The following is an 18,708-nucleotide window of genomic DNA, read 5'->3' on the forward strand; positions in this document are numbered from 1 at the left end:
TGTGGGTGAATGTGCGGTGATGTGAGGTCGGCAGAGCAGTCGGAAATGGGATTCGTATCAAAGAAAGAGGAGTCGAGAGGATCGAATGACGACAATGGTGGACGACGATGGAGACGGATGGCTGAGGATCTCAACACAGACTCGGTTTGCAGCTATGGCCAGTAGGCAGATGCTGCTGTACGTTTTTGGTACGGGTGAGAGTCTGGACGCTGGTTTCCAAGCTCCGCTTTGGCTCTGCGCTGTACCTCACAATGGCGGCGGCCACCCTCCAAAGCGTCGCCAGGCACACCGCACAGTTGCGCGTCGAGCTCTTCTGATTGGCTGCAGCTGTGATGCACCAACCGGGGAGGACCACAGCTAGTATCACTCTAAGCGGGCATGGTTAGTACTCCACTCTGCTCAACATCTCCGCCGAAATGGAACTTGGTTTATCGAAGCTGGCGGAAAAGTCGGTTGGCTTTTCCACCTTCCACTCAATTTCGTGTCCTGTTGCAGGTCGCTCTTACTACTCCTCTTGGCCCAACTTCCACTCCGCCACGTTTTCTCCTTCCCCAATTCAGTGCATCTCGGTCGACGTTTCCCTTTTCCCAACGAAGATGTGACTTGTTGCTTTCCTGCCCAAGGCGAGCCAAGTGGCTATGGAACTCTAAAACGATATATTTCTTCCCTCAATCTGGGCTGGAATCCAAACTATCCATTATATATTTCTTCCTCAACCACACCCTCGTCCAACTTATGACTGTACGAAAGCATATCACTTTTGTTTTGGGATCTTGACCCGGAAGCTCGGGAATTTGATACACACGATCCTTCGCACCCCTAGTTAGTGTTTTGTCTTTCTGCTTTTCGCCTCCTACTTTAAAAGTCAATTTGACCGCCCCGTATCAACAACTACCTATCGCCCTGTCACGCGACTTTAGCCATGGATTTTCGTGCTCGAACTGGTGCCGATGGGGTAAGGTCCAGCTGGTCCTGGCCTGCCGACACAGCTGCAACAGGAAACGCCAGTGGCAATGACACGTCTTCGGCGATGAGAGACGATGGCTGGGCGACGACGAGTGGTTTCGACTCAGGGTCCAAGAGACAAACACGACCGCATCAAGCGACGGTTACGTCCGAGAGCGACAATGACGGCACTGCTTCTGTCGGATCCTTTCCCGGTGTATCCGACAACGCCTCCTGGATCACCGAGAATGAGGAGAGGACACCTTTGGAGCACAACCACTTCCACTACCGCGGCGATGCGAACGAGTACGGCTTTGACAACGAACGCCATGGGCCGGGGCAGCAGAAGGAGCCAACTGAAGAGGAACGGGCTCAGGAACGGTACCGTCGGCGTTTCAAACCACGTACATGCCGAATCTGCTTCGAGACGGTGTTGCCGACATTTGAGGATAGCGCAGCGGACCCGGACGACGGTTTACGCGACATGATGGGCGAGGACGACGCGACTGCCGAACCAGTTGGCCTGGGCGCTGCTGTCCAGGCAGTCGGTGAGGCGACGGCTGGTCTGCGCGACCGTGTGGCTGGTGCGGTGACGTCCGCGCTTCCTACGTTTGTGCGATCGTCGCGCATGCCTCGTGTCCGCTACATCTCTGAAAACCCCGAAGACGGACGGCTGATCAGCCCTTGCCGCTGCAAGGGGTCCCAGAAATATGTGCACGACGGCTGCCTCCAGGCGTGGCGAAAGGCACAGCCCATGGCCGAGCGCAACTTTTGGAAATGCCCGACGTGCGGGTTCGAGTACCGTATTCAGCGGCTGCGCTGGGGCCGTCTCATATCCAACAAGATCACGCGGGCTCTTATGACGCTCCTGGTCTTTGGGCTGACGCTTTTTGTCCTGGGTTTTGTGGCCGATCCGCTGATGGATTTGTGGGTGGACCCAAGCGGCGTGATTATGGACACGTTCCTGGATGTGCACGAGTTTGACACGGACGACGACCTCCTCGGGAGTTTCCACGACGTGCTGGGCGGCGGCGGAGGTAGTGGTGTTGGTGGTGTTGCTGATTTCGTTGGCGTGTCTGGCTGGTGGGAGCACTTCATCAAGGGTCTCTTCTCATTGGGCATCGTTGGCGTTGTCAAGACGTTCTTCGTCGTGTCACCGTTCACTTGGTTCAATCTGCGCGGTGTTGGCCTTGGCCGTGGACGGCGGCGTGCTGCCGGTGGTGGCCGAGGACGCTACGAGAGCATGAGCTGGATTTTCATCCTTGTCGGCGCGTTTACATTTTTAGGGGTAGGTGATATGGCCACATGCGGGACATTGTTAAAGTATTTTGTTGCTAATACATGTTTTTAGGTTGCCTGGAATGGTATCAACTACTTGAGCGGTCGTCTCTTAGAGCGTGCCAGTGAGCAAATTATCGATATTGGCGCTGAAGGTCCCGACGATGACGAAGAAGACACCGATGCTGGGCACGCTGAAGCAGACGGTAGCAATGTCGGCATCCAAGAAGCGGTGAATGACGATGGCCATGATGCATGAGCAAGACACGATTTTTGGCTGATTTTAAAGTCACAAGAGTATCTTAGCCACAAAATGGAAGCTCTTTCAGAGATCTCAAGACTCTTATCCCCCCTCCACTCTCTTCTCCCATGAGTCTTACTACCTCTACTCCCGAAGCAACCTGCACACTCTTAAGTTGTCTCGAGTTCTTCGCCTCCGTGTCGAGCCAACTAGTCTGTGTGCAGAGATTAACCAGTCCCGATACTTGTTCCTCTGCTCGGGGTGGCCTGGCGTTTTGTCCGGCCGCTTCCGCATGAGCAGAGACTTCGCGGACGCCGCCATCCTTTTCGCCGTCTGATTGTCTGGCAGAGAGCAAACGCTTAGCGTCTTGCAAAGCTCGCTCCTCTATCGACATCATTTCCGCTTAGCTCCTCTGGTTCGTAAGGGCCTTTCTCTGGGCAGAATTCCGCGCAGGTCTTTTCATGTCTTCGCCGGATACGTCCCCAGAGGCTCTCCCACACGAGAGGTAAGCACCGGCAATTGGTTGATACATCCATTCGTAATTGTAAACGACGTTTGTAGATCGATATGGTGTCTATAGCCTGCTGGCAGCCATATATTTTACCAAATTGACCGTCGTCGGCCTCGCTGTGACGTTTTAGGTTGCCTTTACATGGCCGTGTCACTAGCTTCAGCCTCGCAAACCCCTATTTTTGCGATCTGCGTTGACTCTTAACTGCCGCGTAGGTAGCTCCGCACTCATGTTTGTCGTTAATTGCACCGTTTCTAGCACTACTAGGACCTTGCACCAGGCCATGCCATTTCCCTTCCCTATTTCGCGCCGAGACGGGCGCCCCACCCTCAATTTACTCTAGCAGCACGGGTCTCTCTTTCTTCTACTGGACAGTTCGTGGGAAGAAAGACCTGCCACGTCAGGGGTAATAGTGGACTGGGGACCCAGGAAGGCGCGCTATATTGTCGTGTAGGGGGCCCTGTCCCCATTTCATAATTTTTCGTTGATATTGCCTGGAAACTATCGTAATCGAACTTTGTCCTCTTTGACTCCCTCCCTGCAATCGCGCTGCAAGACGCATACATCTCCCAACCGCCACGAAGGGCGAAAACGAATCTCAAAATAGGAGAGCGAGCGAGTGGCGCGCCGTACTTTTTTTATGCCCCCCTTGTCTTTTCTACCCGCTGTACCTGTCTCAATCTCAAGCGTGACCGGCCGCGTGCTGTTCCTCTTCCCCGATTTTCTCTCCTTTTGGACTTCCTCTATTGACTACCGACGGCTTTTCTCCCGGCGCCTCCTTTCCCGTCCGCTCACCGTCCACGTCCGCCCGTGTCCCGCTTCTCTGGGCATTCACTCCAACTGCTGTCCAAGGTTGAATCTCGTCCATTGGGGACTGCCCAAACCGACCTGGCACGACAGTAGAGAAAGCCCCCTTGTCTCTCTCTTGTCGCATCTCCTGTTCCGCGCAAACGAAGCTCGGTCTTTACTTGCTGCTACGATCTTCAATTCTAATGACGCCCGCGTCTTGACGCGATACGATACGACCGTTCCTCCTCGATCTCGACCTGTCCTCTCCTTTTCTTTTATTTGTTATACGTTTGATATCACGACATCCATCCACGAACCGTAGTCTCTCACCACCAGAGCCCCGTCGAGCAAGGGACAGATAACCAAGACACCCCCCGGTCACGCATCGACCTTCTCCTTACCAGCGTCGCAACCATATACACACGCATACAATGCATTTCGCTTACCCCCCACGCAAAGACTCCAATGCGGCCGCGTTCAAACCGCGGGCGTCATCGTCCCGGTTGCCCTTCATACGTCGCGGCCGCAAGCGGGTGCTTGCCTTCGGTGCGCTCTTCTTCTTCGGCATCATCTACTTCTTGACACGGCCCAGTAGCCGGCATAGCGGCGCCAACCCCTGGATGGCGGCACATCTCAAGGCTGCCAAGGAGGAGGGTACTGGCAGCACCATGCCGGGCGTCGGCGACCACAAGGCACCTACGGCAGCTGACGGTAACCCGTTCGGCGCCGACTTCTCGGCGGCAACCGAAAACCTTGCCTCCTTTGGCAAGGCGCCAACTGTCGTGCTCGTCACCGTGTACGACGAAACCAACTTCCACCGCGCATACCTCGACACCATTCGCGAGAACCGCCGGCAGTATGCTAAGAAACACGGCTACGGCACCTTCTCGCCCAAGGTCGGCTACTACGACCTCAATGGCTCACCGCTGTCGTGGACCAAGGTCGTGGCTATGCGTCATGCACTCACGCTCTTCCCCGAGAGCACGTACTTTTGGTTCCTGGACCAGAACGCGTTTGTCATGAACATGGACAAGAGCATCGAGGGCGACATTATGGCGCCGGCCAAGATCGACGAGGCCATGCTCAAGGACTTCCCCGTCGTGCCGCCCGACAGTATTATCAAGACGTTTGGCCACCTCAAGGGCCAGGACGTGGACTTTTTGCTGACGCAGGACTACGACGGCCTGTCGACGTCGAGCTTCATCGTCCGCAACGGCGAGTGGGCGCGCTTCTTCTTTGAGACTTGGTTCGACCCGCTGTATCGGTCCTACAACTTCCAAAAGGCGGAGACGCACGCATTGGTAAGAAGACACAATACGGAAAGAGGGAATCAGGTAGCACAAATTACATGCAAGGAACTAACACGTCCAGGAACACATTGTCCAGTGGCACCCGACGCTCCTGTCCAAGATGGCCCTCGTGCCGCAGCGGACCATCAACGCCTACAGCAAGGTCGACCACGGCGCCAAGTACGAGACGGGCGACCTGTCGGTCCGTGTCGTTAGCTGCATCCGCACGAGCTCGGCCGTTTGTGAGAACGAGGCCGCTCCGTTTATCCAGCTCTGGCGTGGCGGCGACAAACAGCAACAGGCGGCATCATAATAATCATCGCGAACGGCTATACGATGGTTTTGGGTGACAGGCTGTGTATGAGTGGAATTGCATGCATGACTTTTTCTTCTTCCTAGTGCCCTTTGATATGAGGACGGTATTTGGACTCCTCATTAACCCGTCCCATGTTCACTGATATCTCTATTGTGTCCTTTATTTTTAAGATGGCGTTTTATCTATTTCCGGAATCTTGACGAACGGAAGGGGTCCACGGTTTCTTTTCTTCACTTCGATTTATATTCTTCTCCTCCTTTTTCGTCCCCTTATCTCCTTTCTCTTTTACCCAACATTTCACGTCTTCTAGTAGTTCTTACTTTATGGGTTCTGGAATTTTGACCAATCGATAATGTACGACCATATCTTCACATATAGACAACTTTATTAAATTATAATCAGCAAAAGTCACGTCGGTAATATTCATAACTTTGCCTAGTCAATCACTTCATTCCATGTTCAGTTTGAAAATGATACTGAGGTAATATTTCGAGAAAAAATATACACATTAATGAGAAACTCGAATCAAGACACGGCCATGGCAATGCAAACAAAAAAGAAATCAAAAACAATATACATAAGAAGCAAAACAAAAAACAGTCGTTTTGGGTTTCTCAACTCTCCATTTATGCCTTGTACAACAGATCCAGGAAACCCGTCGCCAGGTCCACAACCACGCTCTTGTTGGGTAGGCTACCTGCCACACCGTAGAGCGCAGCCGCATCGCCACTTTCATCGGTGGCCTTTGCGCCGCCCTCCACAGCGCGCACGCGCACCTTCTCGCGCTCGGCCTCCACACACGCCTCCAGGTCTGAGACAAGCGTGTCAAATGACTTGACTATGGGCATCGTGAACGCAACGTGGATCGCGGGAGGGTTCTGCAGGGCGTTCAGGTGCCAGCCACGGGCTGACATAGCGTCCGACAGCGCGTAGATGTTGATGGGCGTAAACGGCGAGGACGAGGTGGACGGGGCCGAACGGCGCGCGCGGAAGGCAACCACCGACACCAGCGGGCGACCCATGACCTCGATTTCGGGCGACAACACAGGCGATGTCGTTATGTGTTCGGCAAACTTGCGTGCGTGGCCGACGATGCGGCCACAGGCATCCAGGTAGCCCGACTCGCCGACGGCCATCATGCTCGCCCAGCAACCAGCAATGAGAGCACCGGGGCGCGAACCGGCCGCACCAGGCGAGGCGTAGACGCCACCGGCCCAATCAGCCGAGACAAAGTACTGGTACGCGCGCAGGGCGGCTGTGCGGTACAGGACGACGGAGTTGCCCTTGGGAGCGAAGCCATACTTGTGAGTATCGACGGAGATGCTGGTGACGCCACGGACGCGGAAGTCAAAGGGTGCCGTCTCAAAGCCGGCTTTCTCGAGGAAGGGCACCATGAACGAGCCCAGGCAGCAGTCAACGTGCAGCGGCAGGCGCTTCCGGACGGCAAGGCGGCCGAGGGCGGCAATGTCGTCGATAATGCCGTGGGGGAAGTTGGGTGCGCTGCCAACAAGCAGGACTGTGTTGGGGTTGATGAGGCGCGCGACACGGCGCACGTCCACCTGGTAGCCCGGTGCGGGGCAGGCGACGAGGTGCAGCTTGATTTTGTAGTATTGGCTGGCCTTGTGGAACGCGGTATGGGCGGTCTCGGGGATGATCATTTCCGGCTCCGTGACGCCGCGCTCGACATATGCCTTCTGGCGGGCGCTCAAGCAGGCCATCAGGATACTCTCGGTACCACCGCTGGTGGCGACACCGGCGGCACCCGCAGGGCCATTGAACAGGGCCAAAACCATGGCCACGACCTCGGCCTCCATCTTGCGCACACCCGGAAAGACGTCCGGGTGGATCGGGTTCGCCACAGTGAACTTGCCGAAGGCCTCGGTCTGCAGCTTTAGCAAGTCGTCCTCACCGTGGTAGACAGCGCCGCTGACCCGGCCATCCTCCCAGCGCGTATGGTCGAGCTCAGCCAGGGACTCGAGTTGGCGGCGGACTTCGTCGTGGGCCAAGCCCTGTGCGGGGAGCGAGGTATGGCGGATGACGCCGACTGGGACGAGCTTGCCCTCCATCTTGCCAAGGGCCTCATCGACCTGCTGGCGGACCTTGGTGCGCACACCAGGGAGGCGCAGGAACCAGCCAAAGACGATGCGGCGGATATCATTGTAGAGCTCCGTGATGGACCCCACAAAGCCGCGGCCGCGGAGTTTCCAAACCGTTCGGCGAGTCAGGCGAAGGACAAAAAAGAAGAAAACGAGGTTGCGGAGACTAGCGAGAGAAAACAGGTGAAATGTCAGTCCAAGCAGGTCTCAGAAGGGTACTGCACAGAAGAGTACTGCAGTCAGTAACCGTTGCGAATTGCAGCAAACGCACAGGTCCAAGTTGAGCAACAGCAACGGGCTCGCTGGTCTACGGCGGACGTTGCTGATGTTGTCCCGGAGGCTAATCAGCATGCTCGAAGACCCCGGCATGATGGCGGTACCGCGGTCGGTGGAAGGATCAAAGGTGATGAGGTTGGATGAGCAGTGCAAATGCGCGGCACTGTATTCCGGCCAATGAGGCGGACGAGGGCGTCTGGAATAGAAGAAAAGCGCAAGGGTTGCGAGATCCCACAAAGGTGAGAAGCGCGCTGCGGGACGGGTAGCTCTCGGTTCGGCGAGCGTGATAGGTCGAGACGTGGGTTTGTTGAGCACCAGTAGAAGGTGCGAATCTGCAGCGGATACCAGCGAAGGGCGCGAGGCTGTAGGGCTGGTTGTCGATTGGGTTCGTGCGAATACAAGGAAAAGAGAAGCCACAAAAGGGACGAAGATACGAAATGGTTGGATGAAATAGAGGATGACCTTGAAGAAGGAAGGAGGTGGCGAGTAGGACAGAGGCGTGGGAAGATGAGGATACGGAAGGCAGGGAGGAAATAATACGAAAGAACGAAGGGCGATGCGGAGAACGCAAGAAAGGAAATAACGAAAGTATGAGAGGCAAAGGAAGCTGCGAGGGACGGAGGTTGTGCAACGTAAGGGGACGTTGCGCGAGGTTTAGTGTCTACAAAATCGCCTAGCTTTTAGCTTAGAAGCTCCCCCTCTCCCAGGTTCTCCTCGCCTTCTCCCAAATCGGAAAGCGCGACCGGAACACTGAACAGCGAAGCGTTTCCCAGTAGGAAGACCTCTGGCCGAGGCTGCAGGAATGGCCCAAGCTCAATGCGTGCTTTCGAAGGGAAGAGTAGAATGTAATTAAAGTGTGAATGGGACAGAGCTACCGTTCCCTGTCCCAAGACCAACGCATTCTGTCTTGTTCCTGACTCTTTCCGTGGCAAGCCGAGCCCTTTCGCCACCAAAATCCAAGAGGTCTTTTCCAGGCTAGGGCTCTGCAGGCCTGGTGACTGCCAAAAGTGGCCAGCCAAACAGGGCCTTGGAAATGCCCGCGGCACTTTCCCGTTCTTGCGATCACATGCCAAAGAAAACCCACATGGCAGTACGGGCTTTATGACACAATCCAGTCGCACAAGACGGGGCTGTCTCATCTTAGCCAGATTTCTGGAGGCTTTGTTACGTCAAAATGCATTCATTGAAATGGCCCGACGTTGACGCACGACTCGTGTATGAACAATGCTTTTATTTCCTGTAGCCTTTACCGTCTTCTCGTCTTCAACCACAAGCGAATACAAATGCTTTGAAGGTGGCCAACATGTATCGTGAAACAAAAAACGCCATCCTCCCAGGAATAAAACGAATTTGGCCTGGCTCTCCCCCGACTCTACTTGGCCAATATCCGACTTGTACACGGGTTGCTTCCCAAGCGCGTCCCGCAAGGAAGTCGTGAAAGGTAGCAGTAACCAAGGAACAACGATGAACAAATTGAATGGCATGGTACATAGAAAACGAAATAAGAAAACGACAGATCAAGAAGTTGAAAAAATGCAATGGTATGAGAACGGGAGGTATATGGTCGGTGTATGAGAAGAAACGATGCCGTACATATCCAGAGATACGTGAGAAGAAGGAGAAAAACGAACCCAAGCCGCCCCTATATCATAATGCTGTTGTATCCCATGTAATCCCACGAAAAGGGAACCGTTAAAATGAAAAGAGTCGGAAGCACAAGGTATTTTGTGTTTGTGGTTTTGCTGTTTGTGGTGGCCTGTTGTCCTGTTTGCCCGTTTGCCATTCTATTTTTTGGTCGCCGAAACCGCCACTCTTTGAAAATCTGGCCATGTAGTCATAGCTCATTGTCGTCGCCGCCGCGCGACGATGACCCCTGCTGGTGAACCAGCGTCTCGGCGTCGCCTACCTGGCGGCGCTCCGAGATTTCACGCCGCGTCTTGTCCTTAAGGCGGGCCTGGGCTTGTATGCGTAAAGGTGTTGTGCTCTCTGTGACAGACGGTGATGTCCGTGCCTGTGTCAATCCTCGGGACTTTGGTGGTTCCCTCATGACAGCTAATTGCTATTGGAGTGGCTCCGATGAACTCGACAGTCGATTCAGGTGAAGGTAGACGTCGGTGCCGTAGCTAGAGAAGCAATGTTAGCAATCATTTGACGACGATAGGGGGGGGCTAGAGATGTCGAATTAGGGATGAAGCGTACCCTTCCATGCTGATCAGCTTTAGATCGCCGCCAAAATATCGTGCGTACAGTCGCGATATAGGTAAACCGTAACCAAAGCCAGCCATAGGCGCCTTGAAGTCGCTCTTATCGAAATCGGGGTCCAGGTTCGGGGTGCGGTCGACGGTCGTGTACATGTACGTCCAAACCAAGGGGATGGCACTGCGTGGTATGCCACCGCCCTCGTCGGTGATCTTGATGGTGATGTCCTCGCGGCCCTCGGCAACAATCACTTTGGTCACAGGGAACTCTTGCTTGTCCTGGCCGTGGGTCTCAACGACAGCGCGCAGCGAGTTTTTGAGCGTCTCAAACAGCATGTGAGACAAATGGCCTGGCACATACATAAAGTTGAGGTTCGGGTTGCACACGAGCTGGATCTTGGGCGATTCGAACAGGCCGTAGTGGTCTTCACACACGAAGCGCGCGTTCTCAATGGCCTCTTGAGCCAGGTCGTGCACGTTCGTCTTGGTGCAGATGATGCCCACGTACGTGGGGTCGCGGTGGTGGCTCTGGTCCGTCAGGGCAATGTGCTGGCCGATCAGCATCCGGATGCCGATACGCGACATGTAAAAGCGGTCGAGGAAGGACTGGATGTTGTGGTCAATCTGCATGCGCTGTCGCATGCGCTTGTATTCTAAGATGCCTTGTGCCATGGTCGTAACGACACCGTCGTGGCGCCGCTTGATCTTGTGCAGGGTCTGGGCGAAACGTTGGTTGTAGAGCTGCAAGTCCGAGGGCCATTCACCCGTGTCGTCAACCCAGGCGAAATAGCGGCGCGCTGCCGCATGCTTCTTTGACAAGCCGTTGCCATTGTGTGCGAGCTCGCCGCCGTTTATTAAGGGTGACTGCGACGCGTAGTTGGTCTCCTCGAGGCTGGGGTTCGGCGTTGACTCGGACAGAAGCAGCTGTGACGGGCCGCCCCGTGCACCGGTACGGGTCGGTCTCAGTAACCGGTCGCGCGTGTCTCTATTCAGATCTGGTCTTGCCAGGGTTGTGATTTCCTAGACGGACCGCGTCGCGCACGCATGTGTGAGTCATACTGGCAGAGACAATAGGAGACCAGAAATCAATTGCACGTCGCGATCGCCCCCAAAATGGAAACGAACCAAAAAGCAGTGCGCGGTTATCAGGGAATGCTCACCTCAAACGACTGTGCATACCAATCCTGCACCTTCCTTACCGACGGCATGTCGCTGAGGCCGTCGGGTAGGTTCTCCAGTTCCTGGACGCGATGTGCCAGCCGGATAGGAAGCTCCTCGGCAAGGAATTGAGAGGCCCGGAAGAGGGTTCCTAATGGAGAACAAGTCAGAAGCGAGTTGTGAAAGCGCAAATGTGAGGCCCAAAGGGAAGACAATCAGCCGTCGGCCAAAGTGAGCCGTGGCCAGCCTTCCGCCCGGTAGCATGACGTACCGACGGACGGCTTCTCGCCGAACTGCACCATCTGTCGCAAACTCACGCCGGTAGCGGGAAAGTTTGCATAGTGCTTGATGGTGTCCATCAGACGGTCTGTCTTCCTCCACGACATATTGGGCAGCTTCAATTGCGATGCCCCGGGGGGGGGGGTTCGCTGTGAGGTGGTGTGACTGGAGGGGCGATAGCCGGTGGTGGTGAGTGCAAGGAGGAAGCGCCACAAAGAAGTCCGTTTACGATGATCCGTTTAGCGATGTTTCTGGACTCGCATACAGGCCGGCAGACGTTGAGGGAGCGAGGTAGGAAGGAGACGGGCGGAAGGCTGAGGGAGGAAAGCTGGCAACGGAAAGCGGAGAGCGCTGACGATTAAGTTGCCAGTGTTAGGCGGATAAATAAGACCGAGACCAAACGAATGTCTGGTGAAGCGCGCAGATGGGCGAGCGACAGGATGAGAGAGAGGACTGCGGGTGGCTGGGGCGATGCAAACGTCACGAGAAGCAATAGGAAAACAAAATACAAGAGAAGCAAAAGAAACGAAGAGAAAGGGAGAAAGCAGGTGACAGAGCCGGGGCGGATGACAGACAAAAGCGTTCGGGCCAAGGAAAGAACGAATGTGCACGGAAGGAAAAATATGGGGAGAGGTACCCCAATGGGCAATTGCACAGAGCAGCGAGCGACACAGTGACAACAGTACAAAAAGACCAAAACGGCAATAAAAGCTCACTAACGCACACTAGTAAAAGCACGAGACCTGCTCGAATTAAAAATGAAGGGCAGGAACGAACCGGGCACACGAGCAGAGACTATCACTGCTAACTAGGATGCATAATTCGTACATGCAATGGAAGAACGGAGCAGCTAGGAAGCTAAACTTGGCTAGGAGAAAGATCTTGGTCAGGGAACAGACATGAGTGAACGGGGGGAAAACCTTGGGACCTTGCACCAGCCGCAGGTGGGTAAAGAAAACCCGAATGAGGTGACGGTCGAAAAAGGCTCGCGCTTGACTCGATGGGAGCCGAGAAGCATGACAGAGAGTCGTCGTTGGGCCATGCGCAATGCTGCATATAGCGGAACCATGGGTAGTATAATACGCGAGTGACGGCTCCGGCTACGACGTGTACTGAGCATTTCAGTATTTGTTACCTACCAGCTCTGGTGGATGTGGGCGTTGTTTCTACAAAAGCATGGGATTGGGTGGTGACTAACTTCCTTCTCTAATCGTCAATTTGTCTCTCGAAAGAACCAAGGACCAAAAGTGTGGGATGGAAAGAGCTCTTTGCCGGCAGCTGGTACGTGAGCGTTCCTGCCCCGCCAATGAACGGGAGGCCCCCATCCATTGGTCAACCCCACAGTCGTTCCTTCACTTTTCCCACCGAGGTCCAGTCGCGTCGATGTGCCAATGGCAAGTACGTGTGGTAGCTTACGTTTGTACTCCGTGCGTGGACGCAAACGTAAACACTACGCACTGTTTGTTCTGTTTGTTTCTTCGCTTGTATCTTCCCTCTGTGCGCTTCGAGATATGTATGATGGCTTCGTATCTGCATATCATTCACAGATACAGCCTTATCACCTCCTGGTCCTTTTCGCTTTCCCATAGGCCTTTATACTTGACACTCGTACATCTCCTAAATAATCTATGGGAATGTACTTTTCGCCTCTTCATTACTATTGAGTGCTGAGCCGTTCTATTTAAATGCGGGGACACATTTTGCTACGTCCTTTACTGAAAACTTGCATGTGACTCAGTCGCTTTTCTGTCTTTAGCGATTTTTATGGGGTAAGGACAGTATATAGACAAAGAATGCGGCAATATGGCACTGTGCAGCTGCCAAATGCTCAGGCGGCCGGTAACTCGTGACTGTAGTTCGGGCCATCGGAATATCCAGGGCGCAAACACGGCGACAGAACGCCGCAAGAAAGGGAAGGTGCAATAAATTGTACCAGAATACCGTCTTCTCATTTTCCGTTCCGCCTTAACTGCCCCTTTTCCGAGACGCCCCGACCCTCAGCAAACTTGAAGCGAAATCTGGCCCAACACCCTTCGCAACGCTGTTCCGGTTCCCACTCACCTCAAAGTATCAATAGTTCTCACACAGCTTGATTTCGGTTCTGGGACAGTTCAAAAAGTGTCGACTTGGAGCTCGGATAGCCGAACGCTAGTATCCTCTTGGCCGTAGCCTACGGACTTCCTCTTCTAGCCAAACAAGCCTTTTTCCGGGGCATTATTGCAGACGTAAGCGTGCTGCCAGATACTGTCTGTACCCTGGCTCTGGCTACCAAGGACGCGTCCGATTAGGGACTAGACGCGTCCAAAAGTCCAAGCTCCAAGTTCCAAGCCGGACCGGCTTCTCCCCCCACGGCCTACCCAACACGGCACCGGAGGACGGAAACCGAGATCTTCACCGCTCACTTAACGAGGATTACATATACACACACATTCACAGACACACACGCGCGCACAAGACCGCCTTGTCTTGCCAGGTGCGCGGCCACCTGACACTGTGGTTACGTTATCGGCGCGTAGGCGCGTTGGGCGCGCTGTCGTATCCATCACGGAAAACATGTGCCTGTCCTGATGCCGGACCACGCGCCGCCTGAAGCCGTTGCAGATGCCGACGCGTCACGGCCGCCTGTGACGCCGACTACACCAAACAGCCCTTTCACTGGCTCGTTCACGGGATCTTTCGCAGCACGGTTATCGCCAGCGCGGACCTTCAACTTGCACGCCCTTGGCTTCAACACCTCACCGCTGGGCCCACTAGACCGCCGCATCTCGTTTTATGGAGGCGATAGCGATGCCGACAGCGGTGGCACTAGTGACAACGGCAACGATGGCGCAGAAGGCGGCGGCATTGATCATCCGTTGGACAGCTCCAGCAACGATGGCAGCAGCCTCAACAATGAGCTTGGCCAGAGGGGCTGGCAAACGAGCGACGATGGCCGAGACAGCCACAGGTATGGCCTGGACGATCCAATTGCACTCGAGGAACGCAAAGACGTGTTGATCGACCGGCTCAACGACGTGGTACGTCATGTTACCTCCTATGCGCCGTCGTCACCCTCTCTCTCCAACCGGAGCGCCTCGACGTGGAACTCGCCGGCCAAGAGCACGTCGGCCGAGCCGCGTCCTACCGACGACGGAACGATACTCAGTGCGCTGCATGCCCACGTGGATGAGATGGAGGCCGTGCTGGCCGCGGCACAGGCAGCCGAGGCAGCTGCGACAGCAGCTTCGCCTCGGAGACACCGTCACCATCCCCACCACCATCGTCACTACCCATGGCAGCGACCCGAGCGTAGATCGCGTACGTCAACGCCCAGCGCAGTGAGTGATAAGAGCCCGGGTTTGCTGGAGCAAACGAAATCAAGGAGAACGACTCTCGCTGCGGCCCCGATACTGTTTCGTGGCCCTTCGTCGTCATTTAGAGGGACGCCTCTGTCAAGGTCGGATGTGGTGGCTGAGATGGCTGAGGCGTCAGTGGTGTCCGGCAAGGCAGGGCAGGTCGATCCACCTGTTACAGGTGCTGTTGCTGTGAGCAGTGAGGCTCTCGCCGGTGATCTCTCTGCCGTGTTGTCCAATCTTTTGAAAAGACGACAAGAATCAGAGGTACGTCTACGACGCGTCTCCCCGACTTTCCCTTTCGTCCCTCCCCCCTAATCTGTCACCGCTAATCGTTATATAGACGATCCAGGAAGCACTTCTCCAAAAACTCGCCGCGGCCAATAGCCGCACGGCCGAGCTGGAAGCTCAGATCCGAGCATTGACGGCAGCCAAACTCCAGAACAGTGATGCGGATGACATCTGCGACGACGATGATAAAGCCGGTGACGATGAAGAGACGGCAACAGAGACGGCAACTGAAAAAGGTGCAGACGATGACAACACGAACAATGACAACATTGTTCATCCGTCCCTGGTCGACCGCCTAGCGGACATCGATGACCTTGGCTCGGAACTGTCATTTCTCCGGCTACAGTTGCGCGGGATCGAAGTACGGTGCCGGTCGTATGTGCCGGCCGACGCCGACCCGGAGCTCACAGAGAGCATCGAAAATTGGAAGGCGGACTGGTCAGCACTTCGGGCCAAGGTAGACGAAGAGCGGCGATCTACGACGACAAGCATGAACACGACCATGGGTCTGCTAGACAAAAGTGGCAGCTACTCATACAACAGCATGGACGATCTGAACAGCACATTCTAAGAAGGATCGTGGAAGGGCGCACGCAGCGTGGGCCACCTAATACCCAAACGATCCTTTATTTCACGAATTTATGAAACACGACCACAAAGATAGTAATGAGTTAGCAATGGGCTATTCTATATGCCATTCGGTTGTAGATTGAATTCATGTAAATTGTCTTAGACGTTGTAGGTATCAAAAAAGTGTAAAATGATATAAAAAGACGAAAAATACTTGAGTATACATAGCGTCTCTTTCTTCACGAGCAACGCAGGACATAAACGTTATCGACAATATCCACCAATTATGTCAAATACCTGCAGGTGATGCAGTTATTTATGTACCAGCTTCTCAACCAAATTCCCTCAGCGCACAAGTTCTGCTTTCCTAAAGAAAAGGTAAAGAAAATAAGATCGGGTATCTGTGTCCTAAAGTCCGCGCCAGGAGCAATCTAAACGCGAGCCGTGGGGTCGCGCTGGGTCTCCTGCTGGTATTGCTTCTCGTCGAGCTCGTGCGGTTGGATGTGCTTGAACTCCTCCGCGATGGGCTCACTGGGCGCCGTGACGGAACTGCCGCCGAAGAAAATGTAACGGCGGATGAAGTAGCCAAACTGCGCCCAACCATAGGCCATGCGGGTGCGGAACGACACGGAGAAGACGGCGTCAAGCTCCTCGAGGGTCTTGGCCTTGGTCTCGGGCATAAACAGCAGCACGGCGAAGAAGCCGACAATGTTCCAGGCGGCGTACCAACCAAAGGCGCCTTGGGGCTTGAAGGCGAGCAGCAGCGAGGGCCAAGTCACGGAGAGGACAAAGTTGAAGAACCATGTGGTGGCAGTGGCGAGCGACATGCCAATGGGGCGCAGGTAGAGCGGGTAGGCCTCGGCCGAGTACGTAAAGGGGACGGGGCCTTCACCGGGCGAGTAGACGATGCCAAAGAGGTACAGACCGAGCGCAACACACGCGATGCGGGCTTTGGAGCCGCCCTCGTCGGGAATCCAGAAAGAGAAACCGGTGAAGAACAAGAAGAGAGCCATGAGAGGGAAGGTGGTGAGCAGCAGGTTGCGGCGTCCGAAAGTGTCGATGGTGTAGATTGCGGGGATGGCAAACAGCCAGTTGACGACGCCCCAGCCGAGAGAAGCGCCGAGCGCGCTGACCTGGCTGAAGTTGGCGTCCAGGAATATCTGCGAAGAGTAATACGCAATGACCTATGGAGATGTTAGTAACGGAAACGAAAATAAAAAAGAAAATTAAACAACCAATGGGGACTCCGATCGTTGGATCGCAGCGCCGAAGGGGGGGGATAAGTCCATACATTAACACCGCAGAATTGCTGCATGAACATGACGATCTCCGAAGCAATCACGGCGTTGCGGTTGCGGCGAATTCCAAACAGTTCCTTGATGAGGCTGTGGCCACGTGACTCGCCGGCGGCTTTGGCGGCCTTGTTCTTGCCGTGCAAGATCTCGCGCTCTGCTTCGAGAAGCGTGTGCATGTAAAACAGGTCGCGCGCAGCCTGCACCTTCTCGTAGCGCAGCCGGCAGATGGAGTTGTAGGCGTCGGCATGGCGGTCCTTGGTGAGATACCAGCGGGGGGACTCGACGCAGGTGTGGATCAGACAGACAACAAGCACGGCGGGGAGCATGGCCGAGCCCATCATGAGGCGCCAGTTGAGGCCGAGCTGGACGCCGTGGTCGGGCACAAAGTAGAAAGCCAAATCGGCAATGTAGCCGACCATGATGCCGAACGCGGTCCACATCTGCCACTGCATCACAAGAGCACCGCGCAGCTTGGGCGGCGCGCACTCGGCAGCAAACATGGGCGTCGTGGCAGACTTGGGGCCGATGCCAAGGCCCAGGAAGAAGCGCGCGATAAACATGTGGTACCAGGTGTTTGTGAAGGCTTGCCAGAAGCAGGCGGCGGCGGAGATGATGCAGGAGATGAGAACGGTGCCCTTGCGGCCGAAACGCTTGTTGAGCGGCTCGGTCAGCCAGCAGCCGATAAAGGCACAGCACAGGTAGGGGGCAGAGTTGCACAGGCCGACCAGCCACGAGTCGCGGCTGCTATTGGGGTCGTCAATGCCGAAGGCAGACTTGTAGAAAATCTGTGCGCCGTTGACGACGGTCTCGTCCATGCCCTGCACGGCGGCGCTCAGCGAGCAAATAATAATGACCGAGTACAGCTGCTTCGGGTTGGACCATTTGTGCGTCTCCTCGCGCGCGAGAGCCTCACGTTCGCTGTTGGTCAGCTGGTCATAGAACGGACCGCCGCCGTAGACCTCCTGCTTCGGCTGCTCCTGCTGTGAGGAGGTTCCGGCCGCACCTTCCGATTGCGGCTGAGCCACACCTTCGGTGGACGACTCGGCAACGGCCCCTGCCGTGTACATCTGTGGGTTGCCCGCAATGACAGCACCGAGACGGAAGGCGCGAACATCCTCGTCGCTGACGGACCCACCCTCGCCCTTCACGGCAACGTTGTGCTTGCGGCAGTAGGCCTCGCCCATGTCGGCGAGCTCTTCGGGTGCGATGCCGGCCAGCGGGTTCTGCAGCTTCTGGCTCCAGGCCTGACGCTCACGCATCTCAGCCGCGGAGTCGCCGGACGACGGGGTGTCACTGGCATCGGCGACGCCAGTAGCAATGGGGCCGCTGGAGGCATCTTCTTGGTGCTGTGCCGAGACCTTGTTTGTTTGAGAATTGGCGAGGCCGGCGAGTTCCTTTTCGTTGGCGCCGTTGCCGTTGTTGTGTGGTTGGGCTGGGTCGGACATGTTGACGACGGGCCCAGAGCTATTGTGGTGACGACAGAAAATAATAATATTCAGTTACTTCAATTTAAAGTATGGATATTTAGTGGAAAGGCCATGCGGGAGAGCCAACGGGATATACGAAATATATTCGAAGAGTCACTGGAGAATAATTGGGGAGAAAGAATAAGCGACGATCGAGTCTGGGGAATGGAGAAGGGGAAAGAAAACCAAAACAAAAATGACCATGTGAAAGGAGGCGATCGACTAGTCTTTATATTTCTGGTCCTTTTTAGTTCTTGGGGAATATCAGGTTTTCGTTTAACAACCACGAGGTACATCTGACAGGGAGGTCGAGGATGTCAAAAAAACAAACTGCGCGAAGGTGGATATGTGGAGTACAACAAGCGAAAAACATGTATC

The 18,708-nt window shown here is 55.1% G+C and overlaps 8 protein-coding genes across 8 annotated transcripts; 4 read left to right on the forward strand and 4 right to left on the reverse strand.

Moving 5' to 3' along the window:
• Nucleotides 1-94: 94 nt before the first annotated feature.
• On the forward strand, nucleotides 95-361 carry SPSK_02089 (uncharacterized protein; the record flags this gene model as incomplete). The annotated part of the gene is made up of 1 exon (XM_016728982.1): nucleotides 95-361. The coding sequence occupies one exon, from the start codon at nucleotides 95-97 to the stop codon at nucleotides 359-361; it is 267 nt and encodes an 88-aa protein (XP_016589743.1).
• Nucleotides 362-922: 561 nt separating this feature from the next.
• On the forward strand, nucleotides 923-2,482 carry SPSK_01678 (RING finger domain protein; the record flags this gene model as incomplete). Its single annotated transcript, XM_016728585.1, has 2 exons — nucleotides 923-2,233; nucleotides 2,297-2,482. 2 exons carry the CDS (start codon nucleotides 923-925, stop codon nucleotides 2,480-2,482), a joined length of 1,497 nt encoding a protein of 498 aa, XP_016589744.1.
• Nucleotides 2,483-4,195: 1,713 nt separating this feature from the next.
• SPSK_01796 (mannan polymerase II complex MNN11 subunit) lies at nucleotides 4,196-5,366 on the forward strand (the record flags this gene model as incomplete). Its single annotated transcript, XM_016728698.1, has 2 exons — nucleotides 4,196-5,065; nucleotides 5,136-5,366. 2 exons carry the CDS (start codon nucleotides 4,196-4,198, stop codon nucleotides 5,364-5,366), a joined length of 1,101 nt encoding a protein of 366 aa, XP_016589745.1.
• Nucleotides 5,367-5,995: 629 nt separating this feature from the next.
• Nucleotides 5,996-7,834, reverse strand: SPSK_01591 (sphinganine-1-phosphate aldolase; the record flags this gene model as incomplete). Its single annotated transcript, XM_016728500.1, has 2 exons — nucleotides 5,996-7,631; nucleotides 7,737-7,834. 2 exons carry the CDS (start codon nucleotides 7,832-7,834, stop codon nucleotides 5,996-5,998), a joined length of 1,734 nt encoding a protein of 577 aa, XP_016589746.1.
• Nucleotides 7,835-9,575: 1,741 nt separating this feature from the next.
• Nucleotides 9,576-9,788, reverse strand: SPSK_02107 (uncharacterized protein; the record flags this gene model as incomplete). The annotated part of the gene is made up of 1 exon (XM_016729000.1): nucleotides 9,576-9,788. The coding sequence occupies one exon, from the start codon at nucleotides 9,786-9,788 to the stop codon at nucleotides 9,576-9,578; it is 213 nt and encodes a 70-aa protein (XP_016589747.1).
• A 12-nt stretch (nucleotides 9,789-9,800) lies between these two features.
• On the reverse strand, nucleotides 9,801-11,483 carry SPSK_01643 (pyruvate dehydrogenase kinase; the record flags this gene model as incomplete). The annotated part of the gene is made up of 4 exons (XM_016728551.1): nucleotides 9,801-9,864; nucleotides 9,941-10,959; nucleotides 11,100-11,248; nucleotides 11,369-11,483. The coding sequence occupies 4 exons, from the start codon at nucleotides 11,481-11,483 to the stop codon at nucleotides 9,801-9,803; spliced, it is 1,347 nt and encodes a 448-aa protein (XP_016589748.1).
• Nucleotides 11,484-13,943: 2,460 nt separating this feature from the next.
• Nucleotides 13,944-15,570, forward strand: SPSK_01656 (uncharacterized protein; the record flags this gene model as incomplete). The annotated part of the gene is made up of 2 exons (XM_016728563.1): nucleotides 13,944-14,975; nucleotides 15,052-15,570. 2 exons carry the CDS (start codon nucleotides 13,944-13,946, stop codon nucleotides 15,568-15,570), a joined length of 1,551 nt encoding a protein of 516 aa, XP_016589749.1.
• A 430-nt stretch (nucleotides 15,571-16,000) lies between these two features.
• SPSK_01502 (uncharacterized protein) lies at nucleotides 16,001-18,309 on the reverse strand (the record flags this gene model as incomplete). The annotated part of the gene is made up of 2 exons (XM_016728413.1): nucleotides 16,001-16,753; nucleotides 16,861-18,309. 2 exons carry the CDS (start codon nucleotides 18,307-18,309, stop codon nucleotides 16,001-16,003), a joined length of 2,202 nt encoding a protein of 733 aa, XP_016589750.1.
• Between the last annotated feature and the right edge of the window lie 399 nt (nucleotides 18,310-18,708).

The sequence above is a fragment of the Sporothrix schenckii genome (assembly GCF_000961545.1).
Source record: "Sporothrix schenckii 1099-18 chromosome Unknown Cont42, whole genome shotgun sequence".
In the NCBI taxonomy this organism is placed as follows: domain Eukaryota; kingdom Fungi; phylum Ascomycota; class Sordariomycetes; order Ophiostomatales; family Ophiostomataceae; genus Sporothrix; species Sporothrix schenckii.